At 37.4% G+C, this 24,240-nt stretch overlaps 1 protein-coding gene across 3 annotated transcripts in view; it reads right to left on the bottom strand.

Annotated features, from left to right (window-relative positions):
* Nucleotides 1-4,569: 4,569 nt before the first annotated feature.
* CSNK1G3 (casein kinase 1 gamma 3) overlaps nucleotides 4,570-24,240 on the bottom strand; it is a 62,848-nt gene continuing 43,177 nt past the window's right edge. For 2 of the 3 annotated variants that reach the window (XM_072416028.1, XM_072416029.1), the window contains exons 5-11: nucleotides 16,395-16,543; nucleotides 14,829-15,063; nucleotides 10,981-11,066; nucleotides 10,219-10,303; nucleotides 9,561-9,709; nucleotides 8,661-8,756; nucleotides 4,570-4,936 (exon numbers count right to left, since the gene is read on the bottom strand). In XM_072416028.1, coding sequence (XP_072272129.1) covers nucleotides 4,814-4,936; nucleotides 8,661-8,756; nucleotides 9,561-9,709; nucleotides 10,219-10,303; nucleotides 10,981-11,066; nucleotides 14,829-15,063; nucleotides 16,395-16,543 — 923 coding nt within the window. In that variant the 3' untranslated portion in view covers nucleotides 4,570-4,813. The remainder of the gene's footprint in view (nucleotides 4,937-8,660; nucleotides 8,757-9,560; nucleotides 9,710-10,218; nucleotides 10,304-10,980; nucleotides 11,067-14,828; nucleotides 15,064-16,394; nucleotides 16,544-24,240) is intronic. The other variant, XM_072416030.1, reaches the window with a different exon arrangement.

Genomic DNA, 24,240 nt, shown 5'->3' on the forward strand with positions numbered 1-24,240 from the left:
CGTGGAACAGCTCATGATCCAAAGCATACCACATCATCTGTAAAACATGGCGGAGGCAGTGTGATGGCTTGGGCGTGCATGGCTGCCATGGCACTGGGACACTAGTGTTTATCCATGATGTGACACAGAACAGAAGCAGCCGAATGAATTCTAAAGGTGTTCAGAGACATACGTTCTGCTAAAATCCAGCTGAATGCAGTCAAATTGATTGGAAGGCGTTTCATAATACAGATGGACAATGACCCAAAACATACAGCCAAAGCAAGCCAGGAGTTTTAATATGGAAATGGAATATTCTTGAATGGCCAAGTCACCTGATCTGAACCCAACTGAGCATGCATTTCACTTGTTGAAGACTAAACTCCATACAGAAAGGCCTTTCAAATGGTCAATTAGATTTGTGCTGAGTGCAAAAGAGGGTTATTTGTTGCGCAACTTGATAAATACTCTGTCATTTAAAATAATTCAAAGAATGACCTTAATGGTAATTACTGATAATAAAAATTAGTTTTTTTGCCATGTTGTGAATACTTTTATATCAAGCAGCTTTGTACAGTCTAGTCTATATTTTTTAAAATTAAAATACAAACACCTGCATAAGCCAAAACAATAAAGCCATCTGCCTCATAATGTGTGGGTTTCCCTGGTGCTGCCAAAACATCGAATTCATCACGGCATGACTTCCACAACACTTCTAAAAGTGTCATGTGGTATCTGGTACAAAGATGTCTACAGCAGATCCTTCAAGTCACACTGCTGCTTCCAACTTGCCCTATTCCCACCAGTGCTCCATGATGCCACTATCTCTTCACCAGGTAAACGACACACACAACAGGCCATTCACATGATCGAAAAGAAATCTTTATTCATCAGACCAGCGCACCTTCTATAGTTCCCTTCTGATGCTTATGCACAATATGTTGTGAACTCCGACACATTTCATCATGGGTAAAGTTAAATTTGTGCTGCTAGCTCTTCTGTTGAATTAGATGAGACCACTCATTTTACTAATCCTAATTAAACCGTGGAGCACATAACCCCGCTGCAGGTTCTCCACTTTTTCCTTCTATCAACATTAAGTTTCCAATGGCTTTATACCACTAACACCTCCTAAGTACAGCTAATTAGGAGAAGCTCTGGCAAATTACACAACAGAGCCCCTTTTCAAATTTTTTTCAGGCTGCTTAAATCCCACTCAAGTGCCATATAATCAAGATAAATAAAATTATTTGTCTCATAAGTCCATGGTTTTAATGTTTTGGTTCATCGGTGTGTATATGTAAACAGTTTTACTCGGCATATATTGATTAAATTGTTCAGGCACAGTATAACACACTGTACATCCAAGGAGGAAGTTAACTCTACTGCATATAGGTAATAAGGATCTCTCTCTTCCCAGGTGGATTTAAACCAATTCAAATGAGCCAGTTACACTGACCTAACAATTTTAGGAGGCAGCAAATACTTTCGACAGGTTTTTTACAATTAGAACCTAATTGGAGTGTCATTAGAATTCATTGTTATTGGAGTGAACAGATTCCACTGAAGTGATTAAAATTTACTGAAATACGTGGATAAATAGATATCTGCAATTAAATATGTGTAGACAATTCATTAAAAATATATACTTTACAGTGATTTACTAAAGATACAGAATGGCTCTTGAAGAATCACTAGATTCAATATACAAATAGTAAAACAGGAAAAGGAAAAATTGTCCCACCTTGAGGAGTGCCATCACACAACATTACAAATACAGCACAATGCTGTGCTCAGAACTGATAAATGGGACATCCTAGGTTTAAAAAACAAGCTTTTATAGCACTCTCGCTACCTGGTTTCCATGCCTCTTCTGGGAACTTTTCTGCAACCCACCACAGTAACTCTGTGTACAAATTAGTTCCCAACACAATTTAGCCTGCAGTACAACACAGTCAACCTCGAGACTGAAATGGCTCCTAACAGTCCTCATTAAAAGAAGACGGTCATAAGCTACTCATAACCTCCCTCTAAAAGCAATCATTTGATTTCAAAAGGTAAACTGATCAGTAATACATTTGTAGATAAAGAGTTCTGATTTTATTTGACACTTTTTTTTTTAAGTCAAAGAAGGTCAGCAAAAAAATAAAAAAAGATCATAACATGTCCGTTAAAGTAGAATCCAAGCAGGGCTTCATTAACCTCCCTAGTGGTTCAATTCTTTCTGGTTTTATATGTCAAAAGTGGTACATTGTTTTTCATGCAAACCTATTTCACAGTATTTTTTATTAGTATGAGTATAATAAAGTTAGAAACACAAAATCATGTAAAAATAATAAATTGAATAAATTAAAAAAAAAAAAAAGAAATATACTCATACTATTTTACTATACTGTGAAATAAATGTTCTTGAAAACAGTGGACTGCCTTTACACATATAAATCCAATGCATTGCATTCAATACAGGTATTTTGTATTGAATGCAATACAAATGGATTTTGAATTTCCCACTCCGCCGTCATAAGCACCAACATCACCGGGAAATCCCCCAGTGACTCATAGTGTGCAGAGGACGCCGGAGGAAGAAGACAGAGATTGCGGCGATGGACAGCGTGGGACGCCAGCAGATCAGGTTAGGCTGTATTTAGTATTCCTTCCCATAGGTTTACCTACCCCGAGTGTGACTCGGGGTTACCGCTTTCAGAAACTTTTTTCTATCCCAAGTCACACTCGGTTATCGCTAGGAAGGTTAATTTATAAAGGGACAGGCGTTGACTCTTTTGCATGAAGCATTATTACCTGTGTGATCACTAGTATCAGCTGGCAAAATCCCTGAGCTGCGTATGCCTTGGCTGCCGGTGATACTCAGCACATCCCGACCATCCCAGCAGTTGCTGAGACTGATTGCAATCCCACGTGAGTGTGCAGGAGTTACATTACCCTGAACTATCTAATCAAGATGGCCATAGACTACAAGTAAGAAAAAGGAAGAAGATGGTGGAATCCAAGATGGAACCAGGACAGGCACCTATAATAGAGTTTAATTCCTCTTTAAGTTAAAAATGCCATCTTAGGAAAAAGAAAAAAAAATTACACAGCAAGGGCAAAAGAAAATCAAACCAAGGAGCTTTAAAGTAGATGTCCTTTCCACCTGTCCTCAACCACTCATTAAATTAGTATTGGTTTTAGATTAAATTCTTTACATAACAAAGTTTTCTATTAGTCATGACAAACACACACCTACCAGAACCAAACCGCTTTATATAGAGTCAACTGAAATGTGGCGTTACTAACAGCTTGTAATCCATGTACCATTTATTTTCATTAACCTTATAGGGACTGTCTCCCATTTCACAGATTAGTGTTCATATTTCTCATCATCATTACACTTGCTCAACCTTGCTCAACCTTCATCTGCTGTGTCTTTTCATTAGAAAGGCTTTGAGGCGATTAGGCCAGGCTTCTATTACTTACCAACAATACCTAGCCTGCTAAAAAAAACTCTGGTATACAACATTACAAGAGGTTAATATAATGCATGTCTTGAAGTAAATTAAAAGGTAATGCCCAGGGTTAAGTGTATAGAAGTTTTTATGATTAATGCGTTTTGAATGTTTGAATGAAAATATTTGGGCTGCCATTGTGCACCTTCTATATACACTACCTGTCATGATAATCCTTTTCCTTCACCAACATAAAACATGTAGGCTACCAGTGAAGAACTACTGATCTTTATACTTGTTGTGGGTCTGTGACTCTAAAGCCTGTGAACTGGCAGAAGAAGAATTACCAAAAGCAGCCTACTTGTCTTACTCAGTATTGGATTCTAACGTAAACATGGTATGAAAGGAATATAGGGGGAACAATAGAGCTGATATAAGTCACATCATTCTGGAAATGTCCACTGCTTTGAAGTATGTTGGGTCAGTGGCAAATTCAATGACCAACAACAAAACAAAAAGTTTTTAAATTTAAATTTTAAATTCGGTCTAAATCAGTGAAAGCCTAATCATGACAATCTGTGCGTTTCTCTTGTGGCAGGTTACCTTTACAAGATTGGGCACCAAAGGCTGTCACAGCCAGATATACAATTTTTAGAGAAAACATGTAGTTTGACCAAGCATGTAGCCAACTGAGTGTGAAAACTTTCATACCTGGAAAAGTATCAGCATCCTTTACAACAGACTTAGAGAGGTTTTAAAAAGATAATAATGAAACTGTGTTTTCTAAGGGACAAGATTTTTCTTAAAACTCAATAACTGGTAGCACCAGTATAGGTAGTATTAATATTATGCCCGCCTTTTGATACATGCATACATGATACATATTTTAACACTTCTGTACATTAGCTGGATAAAGCTTGTCAACAGGTGTGGTATACCCTCCAACATAATCAGAAAGAGCCATACTAAATGAATACATTGGTCAGAAAGGTTCACATTCAGTGTAGAATCGTTATACTGCTGTTCCCGCCACCAGCTAAACAAGCAATAAATGTTTCTAAAAGAACAACAACCCATTTGGTTGTAAGAACCAAAAGGGATGGTGCTGTTACCTCATCTTAAAATCTTCTAGCAATAACCCCTAAAATTTTTAGAATCTTTTACATTTAATGTACATGACTCGTTTTATGCCCATATTATGCTGCAACCAGCAATCAAAATACATTACACATTAGCGGCTTAACTTTAGAAAATACAGTGTTGCCTACTGTAAAACCACAATGTGAAAGTAAGGCAGTTAAAAAATACACTGAAAAGCATATCGGCTTGACATAAAAAGCATGCTATGGCAACCTGATAGGGCACGCTGAGGTTATGGGACGCGCAAGTAGTCAGTCATGCAAAGAAGCAGAAAATACCTGTACCGAGCCACCATGTCTGTCTGCTGCTAGGTGAGCTCTTAGGTGGTGGGGGTTGGCCTGCTGGGAGTCCCAAGCTGCCCTGTGGTCTGCCGACTGCCCATTATATAATGCACAAAACATGCATGGAAGAGGAGGGAGAAAAACCCAAAACATATTAAACACCTCATGCGTCATCACAACATGTGAAATTAAATAAAGACAGCAAGCAAATTATACCACAATATGTAAAGTTACAACTACAGCGCATGCTACAATTTAGGCAACTGCATGCAAACTAGGTACTAGTAAAGCAAAAACAAAAGCAAAATGTTAGTAGAATCCAGTGATGTTAAGCTGAAATTACTACTAGTTTGTGCCACAAGTGAAGGCAAATAAGCAGCGATCTATACTGTGCTACTTCAAATACCGTGACTACTATAACTACTGTATTGGCCAAATACACGCATACATAAATGTCTCACATTGCCACATGTATGTGTGTTTCACAACAAATATAAATAGTGCATATACACATATACACATCATGTGTCATGCGTGCAATAAAAGCATATTTATACATGCATTTGATTCATATAAAATCCTCAGAAAAGGAATTACAACACAACACCATAGTCCTAGCTATATTTAGATATTTCATGGTGCATTTTGGAAATGGTTTTCAGGATCCATAATAATAAAAGGGCAGTAAAACAATGGGAATGGAATAGGAGAAAAAGCACAGCTTTTAACAAATCTTTCTTCAGACACATAAACACAGCTCTTATACCATAGGTTCCATTCTGCCTTTAGCACGGTGGATGATTTGTGTTGTCTAACAAGTATTGCTTTATTCTATGTGATCCATATAGACTACAGCACATTAGACAGTTCATGTCTTTCCACAGATTAGTACTTCCGTATTCTGTGTGATCTATTCAGCCCAAAGCACAGTGGATAGTCCATGTCATTCCAAGGCTAGTATTGCCTTATTCTATTCCATTTCCAGCACTATGGACGGTCTAGGCCAGTGGTCCCCAATCTTTCTGACAGCAGTGCCTGGTAACATACCCTGTTTCCCCGATGATAAGACACTGTCTTATTTTTTTTTGGGAAACACGGTAGTATAAAATTTTGCCACAACCTAGTATATGTACAGCTTACGCTACTCTGCTATTCTCAGCAGCTTTCCCTGCTCTCAGCACACTAGCTGAGAATAGCAAAGAAGTGTAAGAGAGCTGGTGTGCTGTCAGGTGGCAGAGCTGCTGGGAATGACAGTGAAGCGTAAGCCTTACATACATTGCTCTGTCATTCTCAGCAGCTCCTGGGTAAGGAGAGCCGCCCGCACTTCCGCTGGTTGCGCTCCTGCGGTCACTTGCTTTAGAGCAGTGTAAGGAGGGAGCTTCTGTCTACTGTCATTTGCAACCCCCATGGTATTTCATTATTCAGTGCGTAATATTCTGACTCTCGTACTGTGATTGGCTTGTAAGGTCTTACGGTCTGGTATATTACAAGCAATCTTGTAATAGTTACTAGTTGCATCATATTGCAAATCTCAGGAACCTCTGACATTGTCTGAGGCAGCTGTTCAGTCTTTTTGATTCATTATACAAATTTGCTAAACAGCACTATAAGAACAGTTTGCTTGTTTTATATGTGGTAAAATGGTTATGAAAAAAGATTCAACTATTTTAATAACCTGCAGAGCTCGGCACCAGAGATTCTACTTCAAGGCAATTTCATTCAGGAGGCCCACGATATGATGGTTTCCATATGATTCTAATGTACAATAACTGTCAACTGACTATCAACTACCAACTGACTGTCAACTATTAACATTCTTCAGCCTTCGACCCATTTGTTGTGTACTAAAATCAACGCAACCTGTGTATGCTCAAGATTAAAGTTATTTTTTTTTTGTATGTATTGTACAAGAGGGGAAGAAAACAAAGGAAGAGACAAACGTGATTCAAAATGTAATGCTTTCGCATTGCCGTATTTTAAATAACAAAGCTGGTTCTAAAATGAGATGCAGCTTATGTGAAACCAAGTGTAACAAATCAGGGCAACTCTAATAAAATGTTACCATTCTAATAGCTAAATAATGTTGTATTTGGCTGTAGAGACATAATTATGAGCAAAGTGACATGGTACGCAACCCACTACCATATTTCTCTTTATTCAGAAGGATCCTAGTTAAAATGGTGTTGTACCACTTAACATAATATTTTACATCTGGTAGGTTTTTAGACCACTGCCACTGAATCTACACAAAGGCTCAATCCGATAGCATGGTTCAAATAGCACACTTTGCAGTAGATCATTGCAACCACTGTAATAAAGACATGCTGCAGTGGGTTAACGGATAACTGTTTTAAGCACTAAAATTCTCTGAACAACAGAAGACAAAACAAGGACAAAACAGCAGTCTTGCCCAGGTAAGGCTCCATCACTTCAGTGGAAATTGACAAACCATGAAACCATGCCTGTGCTTTTTCACACTTTTTGTCCCGGGTGGGTGGTTGCTGGACCAGACTATTATTTAAATGCATTTTTTAAGACCTTGGGAGAAAATGTGAACACCAAGGAACTTTCAGCACGAGTCTTCAATTTAATCCTCCTTACAAGCACAAAACTGAAAGATAACTTTTGGATTTTTATTGCAATGGGGAACATCTAAATCTAACTGTGCCCAAGAAGTACCCTTCAAATATACCTTTCCTCCGAAAGGTCTCCAAAAAAATAGCAACATGCTTCCACAAATGTTAAAAGGTACCAATAACCTAGGGTACTGCTATCTGAATGCTATCCCTAGAAGACATTGTTTGAAGATTTCACTTCAGTATTGTTAACTGTTCTCTTTGGTGGATACTCCAACATGAAGAAACAAGAACCTGGTCCCACCACATGGTGATACAGTTAAGCCACACAAATCAGTTTTTTTAATAGACATGGCTTACACTCAATGTGTTTTTGAGAAGACAAAGGCAAACCTTGTAAGAGTGACACTAGCCATCACAAGCTACTATACAAGTATAAGGTACCATTTCTGGATTTGCACTTTTTTATAGCTAAAAAGAAATTGAGAAAGTGACAACTCTCTGATGCTATAGATTATTCTTTTTATGTTTGTATGGAAGTGCTATAATGTATATGCTGATGGTTATTAGGTTTTTAAGCATTAATGTATCTTTATAGTCTCCATATGAAAAGAGTATATTCAGTGTCTTCCTCTTTGTTCTTGTTACGCAATCCTAATGAAACATTTGGGAAAGAAATTGTGAATGTGTGTTCAATATTTAGTGGCTAAACAAACACAAAGTAAAGAGAGCAGATGTTCATAAAAACCATCCAGGTTTCATTTTTCAAACTGATAAGTTGCTATAAAGCAATTATTGTTTTACTCCGGTTTCCTTTGCTAAAACATATAAAAAAATCATCCCTTGAGGTACTTGGTTTGTCAGTCATTAATTGGAAGCCGGGTACTCAAGCCTGGGAGTGTCAATAGTGTAGACTTTGACAAAATTTAGGCATAGGCTGATGTTCTATATTAAAATGACCCTTGATCCTGATACTGATACTGAACATTGCTGGTCTTTCTGCACATAAACTAGGAGACAAACACATTTATTACAATACTAAGCACTGGCAGTTAGCTCTAAATAGCAAATAAAAGATGTCACATTATTAAAAACACCTTGTGTTACCTTTACAAATTTGTTTATCAATAGGATTATTTTGATTACTTTATTACTTGCAAAATGAGTTAGGTAAGAACATGTTTGTTGATTAAATGGAAATGTATTACTACAAGTAATTTGGCTAGCAGGATCCCACTTACCTGATTTTTGGCTTGCTGCATCTTATCTCTGTGTTGATGTGCTTCTCTGTTTGATGAAAGAGCTGGATCTGCATGAATGGAGCCAACTGGTGTGGGCTGTTAATGAAAGGGGGGGGGGAGACACCACAGTAATTAATACACAAATATTCATCAATGGCTTCCAATCATCTCCACAAGATTGTATCATTGTAAATGCTGAAATCTGCTACGGTACTGAAAACAGTATGCCCAGCACATTTGGAATCATGCTTTACTGTATATAACTGTCCTTGGCAAACCATTTTTTGTGAGCCTGTAACAAATTTTTGCACCTGAAGATGATGCATTTAACAGAACTACCTGCTGCAGTCTGATAAAACTAAAGCCAAGTACAAATGTATGTTATTGTTTTTGGAAACAATCTCAAATTATTTCCAGCAAACAGAAGAATAAATGAGCGTTTTTACCCAGGATGGCACCACAAACATTACTGGGGGATTTCTTTGGGTAATGAAAATATAGCATCTGTACGCAGGCTTTCCAAAAAAAAAAAAAAAAAAACCGTGTTGCCAGCTTGACATTTGCACTTCCATTCAGCTATTGTGGTGTTGGAGAGGCCAGAAAAGCAGCCCAACTAACACAGTAACCTACAACAAAGAGTATGTGCTAAAATGCAAGTTTTACAGCCCATATCTACACCTATATTAAGGAGGAAAACCCTAATGCAGAGTTTAGGGCTTTCAACCCTAATGCAGAGTTTAGGGCTTTCCATCAACCACCCAGTCACGTAAAGCCTGATTAGATAACTGTACTCTGTTTAAATTCTGGTTTGCTGGCAAACTGCAGAGGACTATAATAAAGATATTGAAAGGAAATTAAATATACAAGCAATGCAAAAACATTTGCAATTTTCGTACTTACTAATTGCTTCCCAGTCCAGTCATATTCATAGTCGAACATGTATCCCTTTCGATCAAACAAATCTGTAAATAATTTTCTTAAGTAGTCATAGTCCGGTTTCTCAAAAAAATCTAGCCTTCTTACATAGCGAAGGTATGTGGCCATTTCTTCTGCAAAAAAAAAAAAAAAAACGAAGAAAAGAGGTAATTGAAGTCACAGTCATAAGTTGGTCAACTAGTAAACCGTTCAGAGACTTCAGCAGAAAAATCATCATTAAGACAGTTGGGATCTGTAGTTGGCACACTCCCGTTTCCATAATAAGTGATGGAAAGAGGGGGTACGAGACTTGTAGTATGTTTTCGGTCGGACTACAGTGATGGAACCTGAATGCATTTCCATGCAAGCTTAATGGGGAATAGGTCAAGGACATGGCGCAACAGGGACTGGTGTCCTATTTAATCAAAAGTTCATAACAGACTTTTCGTGAAGGTGAAGAACCTTTCAGATAATACACAAAGGAAACCAAGGTAAAACAATTCTGAAAAAAGTGATGAATCTGCATGTAGCGTAATTGATGACAAGTTATGTTCATTTATAAATGTTTCAATGTTTGTTTTACATTTATAAATGTTTCATTTAACAGACATTCTTGAACAGTCCCAAAAAAATGACTTCTTACCTGGGAAATTCTCACAAAGTACTTCAATTGGAGTTGCCCGCTTCGTATCCCCAATTTTCTGATACCTTTCTTTCAATGTGTCCGCCTACAAGCATGAAATAAAGTCAGTTTTAATATCTTATCTTTTTAAGATTTCCAATGAGCAGGAATTTGAATCTAATTGTGCTAATGTGTTTAAGGGAAGAACATTAGAGAGAAAAAAAAAATAAATATAGACATTAAATTAAAAATACCCATGATAAAATAATTGTAATCCCCAACCAGCTTAAATAGAGTTGTATACAGCAGACCACCAGAAACCAAAATATATACAAACCAATAGGACAATGTGACGGGTTTGATATGCTTCCAATTCCTGAACTTGCAAAGCCAATTCAAAATAACCAATTTAGGTATGTTGGAATTAAAACTATTTTTTTTTTTTTTTTTTTACATAATTATACAATTTTTTGGTGACATGATAACCCAATTACCGTATTCATGGAAAAGACCACTTGATACCCATGAGTTTTTTTTCAGGAAAGCAGTGATAAGTCAATCTTTGGCTTTTAAAACCAGAAGAGAGATCCCAGACCATGCAGAAGGACAACAAAATCCTGTTCACAGTGTAGTAATAACATACAGATGGATCAGGATAACAGAACAACAACTTAAAAACATTACGTCTCTACACTCCAAATAAAACGTGTCCAGGTAATAACTTAAAGATTACCAAGGGTAAAAGGATATAGAATTTAATGAAGTTAGTCCTCAAAAAATCACCTTTAGTCCTTGCCAGGGTAGGCTCCCTCGTAGAAAATACATAAACATATGTCCTAATGCTTCTAAGTCATCTCTTCTACTTTGCTCTAGAATTAACAATAAGAAATGACAGCAGTCACAAACACATTTAAAACATTAGAAATTCAGTAACGGGTCAGTTAGGTTAATCTTCATCTATGTATAGGAGATTGCACAGCACATGTAATATTTCATCAAAATATATTTTACATGTCTATGTATGCAACAAAACACCTATAACCCACGTTACACAACAGAAAATAGATTCAACTTATACAGAGTAAGATAATCTTATCAGACAAGCAAAAAACAAGAAAAAAAAAAAACTCTGAAGGGCAGAGATATCAGAATAAATAGTGTGTACTGCATTGCACTGATCAGTCCTGCAGGGAAAAAACATCATATTCAAAGATAGACTGCATATTATGGGATCAAATGGAAAAATTGTTGTAGTTACAAAGGGACAAGCAAAATGTTTATTGAGCAAATAAAAGGTAAAAATCCTTAACAATAAACCTATTGCAGCCACCTCATCTAAGGACTGGCAATCTGCAATATGTTACATGGATGTTTTAGGGCTTAGACACAATGTAATATTAGCTGAGTGCAGGATATTGTCACCCTGTCAAGCTGAAGAAAGTTTAGCTTTGACAGATACTAACTATTACAAAAGATTCTTTCCATGACCAAAGTTTTAACCTAAATTTATAGCTGTAAAAAAATAACAATGGAGCTATCCTAGTAATGCTTTAGAAAGACATTATTAATTAATTAAAATAGCTGTAGAATTGTTAATTTCTTCAAAGCATTATTTTTTAATAAACAGGATTTAAATAGCGCCAACATATTATGCAGCGGCCGAATCCTCTGATAATATCACTGGCATGAATGCTTTTGCATTCTTCAGTGGGTGAGAATACAATTGCTTTTCTGTGTAAGAAGAGGTAAATTGTTAACTATCAGAAAGAATCAAATGCACTGAGCCTTTTATAGCTAACAACTGCAAGTTTCTCCTTTTTGTATCTTTGTGTGCAAGGTTGAGATTTAAGTTTCACCAACATTACATTTACCTGCCCATTTACATGCCAATATTCCCAGAGTGAGAATTTCTCTGTGTGCCAGCAGATGGCAGCATCAAACTGCTGTATGAACCATATATTCCTTGCAATGAGATAACTGGCAGGACCTACACAACACTTCATTTCAGAGAATTTATATGAGGATTTTATATGTTTACATTCCACATTAGGGCAAGGTGAACAAATAAGAAAGGGAAATAAAAGAGTTTCATTGCTGTAACACAGGACAATTCATTACCAAGCCTAAAACTCCTGAACAGATGTAACCATAGGGGAAAGGAAAATGGGCAGACCAGACAAATCAATTTAGGTTTTCCTGCTCTTAAATTCTAGATCTACTTAAGCAACGCAGATTTATTTTATGTCTAGACCAAGAATTCTCCAATTCAATTTCTATACTGGCTTGAGTACTGGTGCTTCAAGGAACTCTGCCAAATGCACAGAATGCCCTAAGGCATTATGGGAAATTATGTGTCTGCTGCTCAGCTAAAAGTTAGCAAGCAGAAAGACAGTATATATTATCACTGGTCAGTCATTGAGACAACTAAGCAAAGGCAAAACGCTGTAGCTGTTTATTATATAACGTTACATGACAGAACTGCTTATAATTAGATCAAATTAACTTAAAGAAATGGTTTCCCTTGGTAAAGAGGTGTAAACAGCAGTAACACTTTGGTGTGTACAATTGTGTTCTGCTTGTCAGAGAACCAACGCGGATATGTTCTGATAACCCTATCTGGTTCACAACCTTCTGTAACTCGCCAAGAGTTTTTCACCTTCTTTTGTGTTGTGACGGGGGATGTGGAGCTTAGGACTTTCTCAAGAATATTCTGTATATTCTGAGTATTAGGAGCTCCCAAGTCAATGAAGATAAAATGTTACAAGCACCTGAGCACATCTAGATGCCTCTTTCACAAACATAATGGAACTTAAAAACCTTACACATACATGCACCCAAATGACAGTAACACAAAGTCTTACCCCCTTTTCCAGAATGGTACATTGTGCACACACTTCACACAGGAAGAAAGCATGGACTAGAGCAGAGATTCAAAACTAAGGTGTTTGTGTGGAACTCCGGAGGTTGCTAGGAGTTCATTGAACTGTGGTTGATTGACCTCATGTTCCATAATACAATAGGTTCTCTATAATGGATGGAAGGGACATCTTTCCACTGGCCACTAATCGCTATTTCTCCACTGGCACCCAATAATTATTATTTTTTTTTTTTAACTGGGTATGGCATCAACCCCTTTATGGAACTGAAGTCAGAACTGAAGGCAAACCTACTTTCCCTCATGCTCATTGTTTAATCAAAAGTATAAAAAAAAAAAAAAAAACAACCAACTGGTTAGCAGTGTCCAGAATCAGTTAGGTGGCTTCCAGAGTCCTCTGAAAAATATGTAGAACTTTGTATCTCCCACTTTCATTAAAAATATTGAATCATCACTTAGTGCTTGAAAATGCTGCTAACAGGACACAGTATTCCCATTATATCACAACAATGCATGGGTTGTCTTCTGTTTGCATAGCAAAACTGGATTTATTGCAGCAGTTACATACATTTACATTTGCAGGGTAAAGAATTATCTGAAAGCTGGACTAATGTGCCAGAAAATCTTAAAATGTAAGCAGACTTGTTCTTATAAAACCATACATGTATACAAGTCTTCAAGAATTTAGATTAAAAGCCAAGCACATAATTTTTTTGTTTCACAAAGGGAACCGCTAAAATCTTTAGTGCCATGTAAGCACCGCACTCACAAAAGTTAAGGGCTTTTTGAGCACCACTAAACATGCACGAGGAATACTTAAGCACATGGAAGGTGGAGGTGAATTTCATCCTTTAACAAACAAAATACTATAAGTAAAGGACTAACCATGAAATTAATTTTCTTCTAATGCATCGGATGATTTTTTTTTAGTGGGGTTACAACCAGAGGGCACCCACCTATACCATCCTGGTGGCCACTTCCCTGCACTATAATCACTGCAGCTCCTCCACCTGGCCTAAACCCTCGTACTCTCCACTACTACAGATTGAAAAGTATACTCAAACCTCAAAAATTAATGTCTTATTTACATTCTTTAGTTATTAAATATACCATAGAATGGGTTTTATCTTTTTAAAAAAAATTAAAAAACACCTCTCCCTGTGCTGTGGAGACAGGAAAGGTATAAAGTAATCATTTAACTTCCAGTTTCCAATGATTCTAATGACAACACTGCTTCTCTATATATTCACAGTACAGTAAGAGTTGTCACCCTATACCCATTATGCTAAAACAAAAACAGTAGATTTAAAGATACACAGCAAAAAAATGTAAATGTTGTCTTTGGAATTTTAAAATAATTGCTCTGTAAACAGCTAAGGCTTACTGCTGGTTCTCTCCCCCGTGCGCACTTTGGTTCCCCTGGCTGCAGTGTGCAGCCAGGTACACAAACAGAATATATTCAGAATTACCTGCTACCAACAGTAGTACAAGAAAACAAACGTTAGGGGAAGGATTGGTATGGCCAATGGAAGTCCGCTCCAATTGGACAAAGGTATTGTTTTTCTTTACATGCTGTTTACAAATGGTTAGTTTAAGCAATTAACAATTAGGAGATAACTGAATGAAACTTTCAAGATGAAGACTGACCACTAGAAAATGTGAACCAAGGCAAAGTTTCAAATTTCTATAAAAATTTTATTAGCAACCCTGGGATCATGGCAGAATAATAATAAAAGTAATGTGCAATGATACACACCTTTTCCTAAATGCGTATTAATACTCATGTATCTAGCTGTTCCTGTAAGGCTCTTGTGTTCTCTGTAGGGTATGTGCTTCTTTGTTTCTGGATCTATGTATTCTTTTGCCAAGCCAAAATCTATAATGTGAATTATTTGCTGGTTCTTGTTTCCTGGGCGACCTATTAAGAAATTTTCAGGTTTTACGTCTCTATATATCAAGTTCTTTGAATGAACGTATTCCATGCGGGAAATCTGTGTTTAAAAGAAGAATGGGGGAAAAAATAGAATGTTAATAATGAAGTTACAACAAAACAACTCTTTCACAATATTCAATAGAAAGAAAATTTAGGGCTAGTTTACACTCAAGTGAGGTTGTGATGAGTCCTCACACTTCTGAAATGCACGTTTGCTACATGTAATGCTTCACCAATGAATGGGGTGCCACTACACACAAGTTGTTGTTTAGGAACCAGTACAGCTGTGTGGGCACCTGGCATAGTGCTAGCTGCCAGAGGCCATTTGGGAACCGCTGCCACCAGACTAAAGCTGCATACACACATGCAATTATTGCTGTTGGAAAGGATCTTTCACGATCCTTTCCAACGACTAAGGACTGCACGATGCATGAACGAGTACTGTACATACAGCACCATTCTACTCTATAGAGGCCCGGAGACGATTATTGGGTTTAAACCATAAGGCTACGTACACATCACGGGATTGTGGTCTGATTTTTGCCTCAGGGCTAGTATCAGAAGAGAATCTGTCCATCATGGATCCATTCTGGTGGATCCATGAACGACCACAAGGGAGGTGAAGGGGGGAAAAGCGCAGTGGGGGAGACACTAACTCCCTATAGAACTCAATTGTGTTGTATGTACAGTGCTCGTTCATGCATCTTTTAGTCTTTTGTCGTTGGAAAGGATTGTGAAAGATCTCTTCCAACAACAAAAATAAAAATAATGAAATGCAATGAAAATAGTGCTTCATTTATCAACTGTTTACACTGTTTATTTGATAAAAATAGCATTACCCTTAAAAATGTGTAGATACAAATATGTATCTATTTTTAAATTGGTATATAAAACAACAACATGAACTGAAACTTAAACATAACAAAAAACATCAGTACATGATTTATGAAAAAAATTAACCAGTTCCAAAACAGGGAAAAAACATATATTTGATGTTCTGCCTATTCGATTATTTGTAGTTAGTATGGGGTGAACCACATACATGGCCATATTAGGATTTTTCAAAAGATGGATCTCTGTTGGATTCCCTCAATCCTTCATACAGACAACACAAGTGTACTTGCACATCTGATCACTCCTTATCCAATGTCACACAAAATATATAGGCTGCTTTTAATCATTTTGCTGTTGAATTAAAAATAATTTTATGGAATTGGTGATCAGACGTGAAAAATTGCACATCCTGTGATACTAGGACACCAGCCAAACACCAAGGCCTGGGATTTCACCTTTCTCTGTAACAGTTAGGCATTATGTTGACCAAGCTGCCCACAGAGAAGCAGCACAGAGATTAATTAAATGAGACAGTAGCAGAAATCTACTACTCACCAGCTGTATGGCTATCATGAGGACAGTTTTTAGAGAAAATGTTCTGTCACACAAATCGAATAAGTCTTCCAAACTTGGCCCCAGCAATTCTAGCACCATGGCATTATATTTACCGCATGGGCCAAAGTAATAAACCTGAGGTACGCCATCTAAAATAAAAACAAAAGGGAAAGAAATTGTTAAATTGAGAAATGAGTAACTACACAAGATCAAAAGCCAATTGATAATATGCATTAGTTTTAGGAGGGACAGAAAAAAAACATGGAAAAAAAAGTAAAGTATATCAAAAGGCCAATGGTTTACGATTCACAGGCTGCAGCAAAATAAATATCATCAAGTGAAGGTTTAGGGGACCTAACAAAGACCAAAAGAACAGATATAAAATCATATCAGCCTAAGCATATTCATCATTTCTCCAACACTGGACTGATACTGAATGAATAAATGTTTCAAAGCATCCATAGCAAACATAGAACGTATAGAAATGTTTTGTAATAAACTGGCCAAACACTAAAACATGAATTCAGGGTCAGTCCAAGCAAACCAAAAACTGTATTTCAAACTTTCTTGGGATCTCACTTCTAGCGCCTCACCATAGTCCTCGCCTGGAATCTCACTCCTAGCGCCTCGCCATAGTTCTCGCCTGGAACCTCACTTCTAGCGCCTCGCCATAGTCCTCGCCTGGAATCTCACTCCTAGCGCTGCGCCATAGTCCTCGCCTGGAATCTCACTCCTAGCGCCGCGCCATAGTCCTCGCCTGGAATCTCACTCCTAGCACCTCGCCATAGTCCTCGCCTGAAATCCCACTCCTAGCGCCTCGCCATAGTGCTTGCATAGATTGTTTACAAGAATAGAATAGAACCCCTCAATTGTCAGACATAAGACCTAATGCAGAAAAAACAGCTAAATCAGAAACTTTATTGCTGCAATAATTCATATCAAAAGATAATTACCTATCTGACCATAATAGGCATTGCTAAATATCGAGAAGCACTTAACCCAAAATCCAACCTAACGGTTTTATATATAAGTTTGAGTGTGTCTGTTGGGGGGGGGGGGGGGGGGGGGGGGGGGGGGGGGGGGGGGGGTGTCCATCTCTACAGGTACCACCTCTAAAAATCAGCAGCAGCACTGGGTTGTCCCAAACCACCACAATGTCACATCAGATTCATTATTAGGTTGTGTAATCTGGAACGGTCACCCGAAAATCAATAAACGCCATTGTTGAAATAGAAAATGCGATGCTTCCCACTGGAGTCCTGCAAAGACATTTTGACAGCATTCTAAAATATTTGCATGAAGTCCATTTCTATGCTCAGCACCTTTGTATTACTACTAAAGGGAACAATAACCAATCACAGGTTTATATAATAAAAACATCTAAAATAATTTTTCTTGTTCACCCTCCTCACAAAATGGTATTTACATAAAATGGAAATATTAGGAGAAAAAAAGACAAGGTAAGAACAAAACTGTACAATGCCTAAAGCCAGTACAAAGCCAAGCAGATGATGTTTTACAGTTTACTTAAACAGAGATTTCATCTCATTCAGTACACCAGCCAAACACAGGATTAGCCGCACACTCATGGATACAGTTTAATATACCAGATTAACCAGGATTAAGCGTACGGGAGTATGAATAAAAAAAATATTTCTCTGTGCCATATTCCCTAACTGCAAAAGTAAATGTTAAAACTCTACAGAAGCATAAACCTGCAAAACATGAACAGAGCAGAACAGAAAGATATTTTAAGATATATTATTATAACGCAATATGGCACTTGATATTTGCAGCCAAAATAGAAACTGATCAGACAACTTCCGACATTAGCAGAGAGTTTCTATATCACAACTTATCTTCATAGGCAGTGCCTGGATTCTTTAATTAGTTATATTGCAACAATAGGACAAGATTATGGGAAACCATCATTTCATTAATGTCATCATTCCTACAAAAGGGTCCCCAACCCCTTCAGCATTTTAAATGTGGAAGGTTTAAAGTACAGGAAATGTACAGAAGTTTATTATCGTGCCTAATTTTAGCATAACACTGCTTTCTGAGCACAGAAAAGTAAAACAAACAGTAACAAACAAATATATTGTAGGATCATATTCACCCAATAATCACCCAAAAGCAGCCAAGTGCTACACCAGGCTAAAAGGGGAACACTGCAACTAGATAAGTCAAAGCATAAAAGTGCTAACATGAAAGTTTAACCCGTCATCCTGGTTCCTCCATACCCCCTACTCAACTAAGTGCTAACAAAATTACTAGAGTTTCACACATTCCTTCATTTTATACCCAGTAACATTATTATCCTGAAAACAAGAAGCTGTGGCAATGCCCACATGTGGTCCTAATATTCTATAAGATCAAAAATGAATGAAATGGTCTGGGCAAGGACAGTCTGCCTAAATGGTGTTCTGACATCCCTTAGCCAGAAAAGAATTTGACTTGCTGCAGCTTCTATTGCACAGTGTAAGAAGCCGATATAGTGATATTTTACTATAGGATTGCAGGTAAAGAAAGAAGTCTGTTGAACTGTGCAGGAAGAAAGGATTGAATTGAGTTTTAACAAACACCTCAAAACCATAAAATTACGAGCGTAAAGGTTTAATGACAATACAACACAGAAATTGTGCTTTTTCGGAAAGTTAATATTTGCAATCCAAATCACTTTTCTTTTCAAACAGCTTTGCATGTAAAATAAATGCTTCTATTCTAGCATGTCCTGGAGAGGGAAAAGCATCCTTTCATTTTCAGGCTCACCATCAGTCGCTGCCCGCTGAACACCTAAGGAGTACAGAGTACAGCTGGTTTCAGCAGCTGTCAATAAATCTGCTTAGATTAGTTAATCCTTACATTATACCAAGGGTAAAACATGATATTTATTTCCCCAGAAAACCTACAGCACGTTTAGCCTGATTTTACAACAGAAAGTACAAGTAGCTAATTCCACATAGGAACACACTAACAATTGTATGCAGTGTGCCTATCAGAATGTTTAATATTAATTATGACCATACTTGGTTAAAAAATATCACAGCATCAGAGTAATAACACTGCATCAGAGCAGTATTTAGCAGTCCACAACAGCAGCATATTTCAGGCCTGAGCATCTCATACAAGAAAGGATTGGTTAGGTCAGTGTGTCTCAACCAGGGTTCTGTGGAAACCCAGGGCTCTTCCAGAGGTTGCCGGGGGGGTCCTTTATCAATAAGCAATTTGTGCCTTTCAGGTAAGTTTAAGTGACAACAATGATCTTTCTGAATACCTGTAAGGATGACATTCTTCTCAATTGTCATCACAATAATGTACTGTGAGTAATTATAGAAGGGGATCTCTGAAGACCTGAAAGTTTTTTCAAGGGTTCATCTATGTTTAAAAGGTAGAGAAAACCTGGATTAGGTTGTCAGCCAATAGCAACTGTTCGACCGCACTAGGTATGTCTGCAAAAGGTCATAATTAGGATTAGGATAGATAAAGGTCTAGGATAAGGGCTAGACCTTCTCTTCAAAAACTTTTTTGTGTCCCAGAGACAGATCAGTACAACCAAAATATATAATTATATAATTACTTCAAATTTGTTACCTAAAATATTTAAAGTATAACTGCCATTCATGTTCTGACAGCCAGTTCACGTTTCTAATCCCTAGTGTACTACTCGCCATGCCTAGTAGCTTCTTAATATACAGCCAATAGAAGGGACAGCAGGCGCTGTCAATCATAAACTTGGATAGGCAGTGCCGATTCCGTGATGGCAGTAACACAGCTGTACATGTACATACCCTACAGAGGTGTACAGTCCAAAGAGACAATGCTATTCCTGCGTATATAAAAAAACAAGAATTGTCACCCTGTGACAGGGAAAGGGATGCATTGGAAGGATCAAAGAATGGAGCCGACTGACAACAAAGTTAAGGTCTGTAATAACATGACAATAATATAGCATAGTAATGCAGAACATTTTAAAACTTTACACTGAATATTACTGCAACAATATAGATATTTTGGATCCTTTAGGTGTTCGCATAAATCCATTTATAGACTGTATACAATGGCTCCCTTCTGAATTGGCTGCTCAGAACATTAGTACTTGTATAACAATGCATTGCACTAGATATACACAGACGATGACCAACTTCCTCACACAAGCACAGCAAACATTTCCAGCACGCTCTGCAGCTACTCAGCACAAAAAGACAATTTAAATGGTTTCAACATTTTAGGTATAAACAGACAAGCAGTGACAACATTCTACAAGACTTTTGATGTTTTGCCCAGCCTTCCCCTAGATAGTATGTGTTAACCTCTTTCTATTTCTTGAAACTATGTCAGAAACCCCACTGAACTGGGGAAATACTAAGACACATCTGCACATTTTAGGTAGACGGTGATAGAAAATAACCAGCTGCTACGTCTCTGATCCAGATACCTGAATGCCAGAGGTTAATGGGAACATATTTCAAATGTACCTAAGATGGAAAAAACTAAAAGGATGAACTACTGAGCTCCCAATATCTTTACAAACTTCCAGAGCAAACTGCAACAAATGTTAATGCTTATTAGAGTGTATGATTATTTGAGAATTCACAAGCTGATTAAAAACAAACTACTAAAAAGCACATTTATTCTTGTAAAATGATACAATAGCCTACATGACAGTTTCTTTTTTTTTTCTTTTAACTTTAAAATAACTAAATCAGCTAAAAATTTTAGATTAGATTGCACAAGGCCACACAATGTGCATAAAATATAGTGAACGTTCAATGAAGTTAAAGGATCTCTGGCAGGAGCATTCAGCTAGGAACGGCCTCCAGGCTGTGTGCTATTTTGGGTTTGGGCTATGGTAGGCAGTTGAAATTCATCAGAAAAACTGAAGTGAATGCAATATGAAGTATTAATACTTCAGAGGAGTCCCCCTTCAGTTAGTGGGAGACAAAGTGTAACTAAGTCAAACTTTTAGGAATACATGATCAGGAAAAATTCCTTGCAATACAGTGAACTACACTGCATTTACTTTAGATTGTAAGCTCTTCTGGATTCTCCTCCTACTGTGTCATTGTTTATACCTGTCAGTCTTTTACCAGCCCTACCTAATGTACAGCGCTGCGTAATATGCTGGGGATTTATAAATACAGTTCACAACACTGGGGAAAAATTTTGAACAAATGTTTTGTTAACTTCAATTTTTAAACTTATTTACACGAAAATAGGTATGCTGATTCGGAGTGCAGTTAGTTTTCTTCAATCACGTCAGGTGTTTTCTCTACCGCTTATAATAATGCGATTACTGTAGCCTGGATTTGTATAGGCTATTCATTTACACGCAAGACAGTGTGGTTGGTGGTTGTTCGCTACTCTACGCAGTGAATAAGCAAAATGTATTTTTCTACTTACACACGTATTTCCTTTCTTTCGGATCATGTCTGGCTCTGCTGTTTCTCGCAGAACGTGTCTAAACAACCCTGATTAATTTTGTTATATCTGTGGCAGTTTCACCATTCCCAGTCAAAGGCCGAACATTTGTAGAGCAAGCCTATTTGGCATATTTCAAAGGTAAACTCTTTGATCAAGATAAGTCTTGGGCCCATTATAAGGTGTGCAAACAGTGTGTCGAGGGTTTACGGATGTGGACAAAGGGAACACGTGATAAGATGCCATTTGATACACCTATGGTTTGGTGAGATCCAGGAGATCATTTCAGTGACTGTTACCTTTGTTTGGTGAAAACTTCAGGATATAACAAGAAAAATAAATTCCTTCTTGGTCAGCAACGCGGATACACCAAGTATCCCTGTTATCTGTGCATGTGGGACAGCAGAGCTCATGATAGGCATTGGGTGGAAAGGAATTGGCCTCCATGATCTGCTCTAAAACCAGGTGATCCAAACATTCTACATGAGCCACTTGTTGATAGAAAGATTTTATTCCCGCCTCTGCACCTGAAACTGGGTCTGATGAAGCAGTTTGTTAAAGCTTTGCCAACTGAAGGGGACTGTTTCAAGTACCTCATTTTGGTTTTTCCTAGCCTGTCATTTGAAAAAGTAAAGGCCAGTGTGTTTGATGGTCCATAGATGTGGCAGCTCATCAAAGATGAATATTTCATCAAGACATTGTCAGAAGTCGAAAAGAATGCTTGGTTATCACTCAAAGTCATTGTCAGAGACTTTCTTGGAAACACACAAGCATAGTTACACAGAAATTGTTACGAAATACTTGGGGAGCTACAAAATGCTTGGTTGCAATATGAGCATCAAGGTGCATTTTCTGCATAGCCATCTTTCTAACTTTATAAAAAAAAAAAAAAAAAAAAAACTTGCAGTCAGTGATGAGCAAGGTGAACTAAGATTTAAAGGTCATGGAAGGACGATATCAGGGTAGATGGGATGTACATATACATTTTTTTTTTTACACAAAAATGGAGGGTACCCTGTATCGTAAAAACTAGATGTGAGAGCAAAAAACGGGTCATTTCTGGATTCACCACCCACCACCCAAAATTATTGACCATATGTCTACAAGGGGACACATCAGATTTTTGTACAAGACTATGAATACTGTTCATCTTGGGCGCCTATTATATGACATGTGTACATAGCGTACAGGTTCAGTGTTAAGAACAAATAATCACTGTGAAAAGACAGCAACTCTAGAACCCAACACACATTTGCATTAACAAAATTAGAGAGTATGCAGACTCATCTGCATTTCTCCATCCACATTGCTTGTGAATAATCACAATAAGATGCTTTTTTTTTTTTTTTTCCATTCCCCCAGGTCTGGTCACATGACCTATCTTTATTGACATCTGCCCCACACATTCCAAACTGTGGACAGATTTTGCCCAACAGGTGGATAGTGGATAGTGGTCTACCGGTAGATCACAAAGGCAACGGGAGTAGATCACCGAGCCCTGCCTTTCAGAATTAATAACTCCTGTGCGCGCTAGAGTTTATTTTGAAAGGCAGTGCTTCGTGACCTACTCACATTGCCTTTATGATCTACGTGTAGATCGGGATCCACCTGTTGGGCACCCCTGCTCTAACAGTTTTCATTGGGAGTCTATAATACAGAAATAATTGACACAATTAAAACACAACTAATCATATCATTGAATAAGGTATATTTTATTTGAAGCACTTAACTTGATTGCAAACACTGTAAAGGAGTAAAGTGGTACACAGAATATCTGTATATACATAATACATCAATAAATGTGACACCCAAAGAACAAAAAACACCATACTAAAATTTCCCAGGATGACAGGGATATACATGTGTCTACATGACAATGGATAGTCAGAGGAAGTAGGAAGTGAGCAATTGTAGGACCTCAATCTGTTAACAGGAAACTAAAAAAGCAAGAAAAGGTTCTGGTGGTGTGAACAGATGTAAAGCTACAGTAAAACCAAGATGCACAGTGGTGCTTTTGACTTGGTAGAGTTTAGTTTTACCGGAAATACTTATAATTTACTCTCATCAACATAATTGCTTTCAAATTTCAGCTTTGTTTTTTTTGTGAGTTGGGGTTTAGTTGGGCTTTAACAATAACGGTTATGGGTCGTTACACCTTGTTATTGCACAAACTTGTATTTACTAGCTGGTTATTCAGAGAACAATTAAAGTAGAATTCCAGGTACATCACCAGATACACACCAACATATTACTAATATAATTATCTGATATCTATTTTTATATTCTCTTCTTCCACCCAGAACATCCTACACAACAAAGGAGACTGGCTACAATGTAATTAACTGTAAACCAATGAAGCTTTAGCACACTGCATATTATAAATCTACAATGTTTCAGGCACTGGAAACCCAAAGAATGTAAAAAA

Source organism: Pyxicephalus adspersus, chromosome 6 (assembly GCF_032062135.1).
Source record: "Pyxicephalus adspersus chromosome 6, UCB_Pads_2.0, whole genome shotgun sequence".
Taxonomy (NCBI): Eukaryota; Metazoa; Chordata; class Amphibia; order Anura; family Pyxicephalidae; genus Pyxicephalus; species Pyxicephalus adspersus.